The 7899-nt window shown below is 40.3% G+C and overlaps 1 protein-coding gene across 2 annotated transcripts; it reads left to right on the plus strand.

The window, feature by feature from the left end:
* The first annotated feature begins 1143 nt into the window (after window positions 1-1143).
* Window positions 1144-4155, plus strand: LOC103374597 (troponin I, slow skeletal muscle-like). Of its 2 annotated transcripts, none has more exons than XM_008304710.1 (8): window positions 1144-1235; window positions 1790-1799; window positions 1978-2019; window positions 2445-2486; window positions 2946-3077; window positions 3170-3259; window positions 3482-3664; window positions 3772-4155. In XM_008304710.1, the coding sequence occupies exons 3-8, from the start codon at window positions 1999-2001 to the stop codon at window positions 3871-3873; spliced, it is 570 nt and encodes a 189-aa protein (XP_008302932.1). In that variant the 5' UTR covers window positions 1144-1235; window positions 1790-1799; window positions 1978-1998; the 3' UTR covers window positions 3874-4155. The 2 variants fall into 2 exon arrangements, with proteins under 2 accessions (XP_008302932.1, XP_008302933.1); XM_008304711.1 differs by having other exon boundaries at window positions 1174-1235; window positions 1948-2019.
* The last annotated feature ends 3744 nt before the right edge of the window (window positions 4156-7899 follow it).

The raw sequence follows: 7899 nt of genomic DNA on the forward strand, positions 1-7899 counted from the left end.
TTAATGCCATAAATTGTTTGAAAAAACAAACAACAAAAAAACCTTACAGGTTGAATATATTCCTGTACTTGTCTTGTCTGTGCTCTGTTTAAACACAGCCTGCAGTTCAGCCAAAAAGTCACGCAACTGTTGGTCATCACTATTTGCGATTAATTTTTGGCAAACTTTTGGATGAGCCATGTAGAATAAAGTGATTTTGAATAAATGTCATGATTTTTAGCCTCGATGTAGTTTTCAGTGTGTCAATATTTGTTTTTTTGATGGACTAGCACATCACAGAAGAGCAGTTCAAGGACTGTTGGGAAGCTGAAACTCAAATGATTCTGTTTTTACAGTTTCTGACTGACAAATGTGTGATTTTGGCAGTTTCATGGGATTAAATGCCTTTCAAACCTGCTGAAAGGTGTTGAGGTTCTTGAGGGTTAAACAACTATTGTTGTGTACACTCAACCATAAATGGGAATCTGGATGTAAACCTTTGTCTCGTGACTGACTTCAACAACATCTTTGCCTTGTTGGCGCGGTAAATAATCCCTTTAAAGAAAAAAACTTTGCCTTTTCTGTTTGTCATCACACCTAATTTCCAAAATGAACTTAGTTGTATTAATTTAACAATTTAGCATATATCTCAAAAAACTAAAGTGTAAAGTATAAATCTTACATTTGTAATAAATTGACAGTTCTGTTTGGGGTTGTCTAAGGTTTAAGCAAACTGAAAATAAAGCCATTACTTCTGGCTTTAAAGGTGCAAGTTAGCCAATTTCATTATATTTACACAGAGTCTGGTTAGCTGTTTGTCCTTGTTTACAGTCTTCATGCTAAGCTAAGCTAAGCTAAGCTAAACTGCTGATGGCTCCAACTGCACATATGAACTTCTCAAGATTTCAAACATTTCCTTTCCTGGAAGATACAACGGTGTCATCATTTGTAAGTTTTATGAGTTCATGTATTTCTTTTCTTGCTATTTTGGGGGACCAAATAAGACTTTCACTCACCAAGTGGCGATATCTGGACAATACCATTAAGGCAGTGCTCATGATGTATTATTACACTTCCTAGTGTTGTCACAGTGTCAGGGGAGGTGATATTTCATGCTTGGTCTCTTGCCAGCGCATTCTTGGGACTAGACGTTATATCTGCTGCCCACTCGCCACCCACCTCACATAAAAAGCGCCCCATTGTCTCCAGCGGCCACTGTTTGACTCTCGACACCCCTGCAGACACACATTCAACAGGTAAAACAGCAACTCCTTTCCTAAGTGTTGGCTTTCAGTCATTTTTAACTCTCTAATGTAGTCTGTAAATGTGAAGATGTATGTTTTTGTTGTAGTTTAGGTGAGTTTTTAAAAAAAGCTACTTTGATATAATTAGATTTTCTTAGACAATTTCAGAACAGATGATCAAAAATGAATGTTAATACAGACAATGGAACAATATGTCACCAGGGTTATTGTAGTAACACTATTTTACCCATCCGTTTATAAACTCTGGATCTGATCGACCAGATTTGCTTGTGGCTCCTGCTGTAGTTGGTTTAATCTGTTAACAAATCAGTTGAGATGTTATTAGTTATACTACAAAGACAAACAAAACAATGATGCTGAATATAGTGGAGGAAAATTGCTCTTGTCCTGTCCTTGCTTTAATCCTCTTGTCAAAGGATGTTGAGGACTGTGTGCTATGTGAAGCCTCGATGGCTCCAATTACATTCTGACACGACATTTTATCCCAAAACTTTACTAACACACCCCTCTGTCTCTCTCTCATGTTTGTTTTTGCACAATTATAGTTGAAGTGAGGTAAGAGAATTCCTGTTCTCCTCTTTCCTTGATTGCTTCATTTCATATTTATCTAACTGTTGATTCAGAGAAAGTTGTAATCACTTCTAGATAAATATAAAAAAATAGATATATATTGTCTCGTAAACCTAACTGTGATTCCCGACAGCATCATCACCATCATTTGTCCCTGTTTCAGGAGCTCCACATACCCAGAACCATGAATCCCAAAGGGGATAAGGTGAGCCAGCTATATTCCACAGTGCTAATCCTGCATGCATGGAGCGGGGACACATTGTCCTTATGCACATGGCAAAGATCTGGCAGTGGTTATCTCTCAGAATTGTTATCAGCATCCCCGAGAGCTTTCCCCTTGACTCCATCCTAATAATAAAGTATTATCTTTGCACATGCAGCTGCAGTGAGTGGTGTAGAGTGTGACACTGGTCTTTCCATACAAGTTCACTGTATATGGAGGTGCTGGTTTGGCTAAACATGGACACACGAGAGTATAAAATTCCTGAAGAAACCTTTTGAAAGATGCAGCTGTAGTGCAAGCTATACAGCTCTTTCCATAGCTTTAAGTAATCCAAGGATCTACTTGATTCATGATCACTGAAATACATTCTATTGTGTAATTGTATTGACAAATACCTTTCTCCACAGCCGAAGTCGAAGATTTCGGCTTCTCGCAAGCTCTCCCTCAAAGTGAGTTGTTATTATGTACTTTTTTTTTGGTCTTTTTTTAGTTTGACACACTCCCACAGCCCTGTCAGATGTACTCAGGAGCCCACTGTTGCAAAACGGCTCATTTCAAACGATTTTAAATTGGATTTATATAATGAAACTGCAGCATTTAGGTTGATTTGGCGACTACCTAGTTTTGCAGCTCAGTATTAATATGAAGATAGGACTTTTTTCCCCCCATCAAAACGTTAAAATGACACTGCAGTCTTTTTACATGCATACCTTCAACAGTAGTCCTCTTTGGTTTCATGTAGAACTATAAAATCCTGTCAAAATCTACTGGTCTGTAGTACCAAATATGTTATATATAAAAAAGAAATCTTCCTGCCATCTTGTATATTGACACCAATTCAGTATATTGCATGTTGGGAGTCTGCAGAAGAGTTTTCTTGTGCATTGAACTCCACTGTGTCCAATCAGATGCTCCTCCTCACGAGAGCCTGTGAGGATCTGGAGAAGGAGAGGCAGGACAGGGAAGAGGAGAAAGTGCGATATCTGGGAGAGAAGCTGCCTCCACTGCAGCTGTCTGGAATGTCACTGGCAGACCTACAAGTAAGAATTATAAACCACAGAAGGGCAGCTTTTGTGCAGAAAATCTATGATCTTCTGTAACTAATATGAGTGAAATGCCTTTTTTTGTTTAGACTTTGTGCAAGGAGCTTCACGGAAAAATTGACATTGTGGACGAGGAGAGATACGACTGTGAGAGCAAAGTGGGCAAACACAACAAAGACGTAAGTGTCTCTTAAATTCAGCACATATTGTACCCTCTAAAATTGAAAAAACTGGTTTATTTAAGAAACCAGAGATTAAAACCTTCATTAACCACAACAATTGTAGCTCAAAACAGAACATACTGTGCCGGAGAAGATGCATTATTGCTGCAATATTAGTATATTTATGTGTTTAAATGTGTTTTAAAGGCACAATTTCCTGTTTGCGTCACATTATTTTAGATCCATGAGCTGAAACTTAAGGTACAGGATCTCGGGGGCAAGTTCAAAAAGCCTGCCCTGAGGAAGGTGAGAGTGTCAGCAGACGAGATGATGAGAGCTCTGCTGGGCTCCAAACACAAGGGCTCCATGGACCTGAGGGCCAACCTCAAGTCTGTGAAGAAGGAGGACGTCAAACAGGACAAGGTATCTCCAAACCCTCTGACGTTTCCCCGTGTTGTGTAGGATTGAGGAAAGACACATCTAAACATCTCCCTGTATTTACATTTGTACTTAATTCTCTTCATTCCCAGGTGCTCACCTCTGAAGTGGGCGACTGGCGTAAGAACGTGGAGGCCATGTCCGGCATGGAGGGCCGCAAGAAGATGTTCGACACAGGCGGCGGAGCTCAGTGAGACGCTGCAACCAGTGTGTTGTCTAAAAAGAAAAATGGAATCTGAAGGCTAATTGACTTGAAAACGGTTAGAATTTTGGCAAGAGGCAAAAGCACGTATAAACCCCCCCCCTCCGTCAGCTGTACTGCCATTTGCTTGATAGCCATTTTCAGTGGAATGACTCAGAGCACTTAAAGTGAAGGATGAGTAGATACCTATTGTGTTTTTTTTTTTTTTTGTATTGCCATGGAATATTTTGTTTTGTTATGACACCTTATGACAATTAAAGTGGATATGAATAAACCTGCTGCCTCAGTCTCTGATGTTCCATATCCGTACTTGGCTTTATCAAGTTTCATTTTATTGGCACCCGTTGGTTTATGTGAAGCACGTACGAGGACGGGAAGCAGCTTAGCCGATGATGGATTAAAAAAGAAAGATGAAAAGTCAGGGGGGAGGGCGGAGGAGGGGGAACAACAGCTGTTACCTACGTACACTCAACTTCATAAGGTTTAAATAGATCTGGTAGACGTATCCCTACAAATGAGTGACCATATTCACCAATGAAGCAACAATGATACTGAGATTTGAAGGATGTTTGTGGTGAACATACAGCTTTGGGTATTTTGGATAATAGAATAGAAAATTGGCCCCAGCTTTTCAATCAGTTTAATAGAGAATCCTCTTGGTAAGTTGCATCTAAAAGCAGCTTGATGGTAGAAATAAAACCACATGAGGCATCATTACCCAGCTGAGTTTAGACTTCGGAACACCTGGACCGAGTATTTTTAGCCGTGACGTCGTCCTCCATGACTCTTGGAAAGCAAAACTCGAGCTGCACACCACAAAAAACCACCGACTACACATTGCACGCATTCCTGCGCTCCATCTGTGTGTGCGTGCTGTCGGGTTGACGCCCAGCCATTGTTATTTGAAGTATGACAGTAACACCAACAATAGCTTCAAGATCTCTGAAAGCAGACTTCAGCGGGTTTATTGGACGCTTATGGAAAAAATCTGTGTTTAAACAGCTGATGCGCGTCTCTCCGGCACGTCAAAGTCCACTGACATATGCGCTGGATATGCAGGACAACAATGCCCGGTGATTGTGTGAAATCTGGATTATGAAATGTCAGACGTCCTTCTCGGTTTTTCCTGTCGTCAGTCCGCTCCTGCAGAATGAAATACGCGTGTCATGCTGAGATTTGGGTCCATGTTTAAAAGCTGTTATATAACCTCTTGTGCCCTTGGACTAAGCCTTAGCAAGCTGATAATGAAAAGCAACCCAGGTCTTGATATGGACCCGGAACCTAAAAATAGGCACCGATGATGAGAGTGACCTTCGTATAGAGCAAATGCTCCAGATATGATGGGATATCCAGAGTGCATTCATGTCAACGCTGCATCGACGGGGATTGTTAAACACAAAAAGGTCATGACGCCGGAGTCTTGAACCTCAGCGAGATGACAAACACATTCAGTTGTGGCTTGATGTGCCAAAAACCTACAGGGTCAGTGTTAGTTGTTGCTCAGGGGGCACATCGGTGACGTTGCACTTCATGGTTGGTGCCACTTGGTGGCAGCACACAGTTGCAAAAAATTGTAGTAACAGCATGTGTTCAGCTTTGAAAAATCTCTCGAAATAATTAGGCTGGAGATTTAAAATCCTTGTTCAAATTTCCATTTTTCAAACTTTAACACATTTTATCTGGTAACCTAGACGATAAGAATGGCAGAAAATTCTAATATTATGGGTTTTTCTGCACAAGGTGGAAAAACTTCAGTGTGAAAACTGTTTTTATGCGTAGAAATGTAAGTCATACACGACCTATTTGAGCAAAACACCTGTCTCAACTGTTACTAAGAGACCAAACTTACATTGTCTAACCTTTAAGGTGTATAATGTAGACAGAGGAGATTTGTAGCTCATGTTTTGACGGTATATATAGAAGTTAATTTATGCTTGATAATGAAATAAGTAATAAAAAAAAATGCCTTCACTAAACTTAAACCAAAGAAACAAGACTAAACTTCTTCCCTTTATTGCCTGCTGCTTACCGAGTGACACTTCTTTTAGAAGAAGAAAAACACATTCCTACAAGTTGTAGGATGGAAGTAGCGAAGCCTGACAGTAAATAATTACTGTTTTGGCTCACAGCAGTGCCAGTTCATTTCACTCATGAAATAACCCAAAGGAAAAGAAAAATGAGAATTAGTCTGCAAAGAAAAAAAAGCAGATTACAATGTTTGCAGCTTGGCCTGATCAGGATGCGTGATTGATGCCATTAATTTTGTATTTACTGGGATTGGGAGAGGGAGGGTGGGTTGACATCAACACAAGGTGGTCTGGTGGTGAGACAGAATGTCCTGAGCTCCACAATCAGTCGCTCATGCTATGTATGCGAGCAGTCATGTGTCTTATCGGTGAGATAGTGTACACCCAGCCTGCCCGGGCCGGTTACCCTCACAGTGAAATGGCATTTTGAGAGCATATTGCTTCTGTAATGTGATGCACTGCATCTCCTGCCCTCCTTCAGGAGCATTATATAGCTGGAAAAAATAATCTCATTCCAACCCGACAGCATCGCATGTTCTGTTCCAGCTCTTCTTCGCAGCTATATGACATTTAGACAAGTGAAACATTGAACCAGAGACGCGGATTTTTTATAGTCTTATGGCTGCAGCACTCCATCAGTCTGACAGCTGTATTGTGTATCAGGTAGAAGCAGGCATCGTTGTGCTTTTTAAAAAAAAAGCAAAAGCAGCCGAATCGAATTCTCTGCTCGTAGACGACAAACTTCAATGTACAAAAAGGGGGGGGATGGAGCTCTAAGATTAGTTCACAGCATTTAACTGTGCAGACTTTTTGAAAGACTTGATAGTCAGCCTAAACCAGGTGTACACTTTTTATTGGGCAATTAACTGAACAGGGTTTTAAATAATTCACGCTACAATCAGAAACAGAGGATCACTGATCTAATAGATGTACTAAGCAAGTTTGACATAGCCAGGCGTTCTCTCCACAAAACTCAAATAAAAGGGAGGCGTTGGGCAAGTTATTTCACTGGTCTGCCATTATTATTTGTGCCTTGTTGCTATTCAGGAAAAGAGGAATCAAATACACACACAGAGCTGTGATCAATGAATAGGCTGAACATATGCAATGTGTTTGGAACCAACAGCACAGAAGGTCTGGGAACAAGGAGCAGGCAAGTGGCTGCTTTATGCATTTGGACTTGATGGGCTTAACAAGGGGCAGGTGGGAAGTCAGGTGGATAATCAGGGACCTGCTTCTCTGATTGGGAAGGATAACGATCCAGAAGGTTCCATGAAGAATATAGAGCCTATGGGGGAGTAAGAAAGTGTGAAGGTGCAGACAGATGTTGCGATAGTGATAGTGAAATTAATCATTAATCCACATATTGCACGTTTTCACCTCATATGTGTGTGACTCACAATGTGTCTCTTTAATTATGCATAAAACAGTTACCCATTTATGTTTTAATTGTTGCTTATTTTTAGTTGTATTTTGCATTTCTCTGTAAAAGAGGTCATCAGCTGCCATTTTTAAATGCGTTCTTTTAGTAAATTTGACCGAACAGATCAGAGAAGGAGCTGCTGCAGATAACACCAAGTTGCAGTCGAAGGCCTCCCTTAATATTCTCTTGAACCTGCTTTCAAACGGTGCACAACTCTGCAGGGGTAAACCTCCTTCCAGGCATGCTGCAAACATTTTGTAGTGTTGCCATAAAAAGATACCAGTGCACTGTAAAACATCACAACGGGATCTTGTCAAATCAACTCATCTTTTCTAGTTTAAATAATACAGAAATGGTAATCTCTAGTTAATTCAACCTAAAATGGTCAATTTTTTATTTTCAAGAGTTTGTATAACATGAGACATTTTGACCTAAAACAAGTTTATCAAAAATAAACGAGCATATAAGCAGACTTCCCATGATGCATTGTGAAGGAGTGTAATCTCCCCAGTTTCTTTAAATCGTTTGGGAAAACAGACACGGTGGAAACTTGCTATGTGTCTTTAAT

The sequence above is a fragment of the Stegastes partitus genome, unplaced genomic scaffold (assembly GCF_000690725.1).
Source record: "Stegastes partitus isolate 25-593 unplaced genomic scaffold, Stegastes_partitus-1.0.2 Scaffold2297, whole genome shotgun sequence".
Lineage (NCBI taxonomy): Eukaryota > Metazoa > Chordata > Actinopteri > Pomacentridae > Stegastes > Stegastes partitus.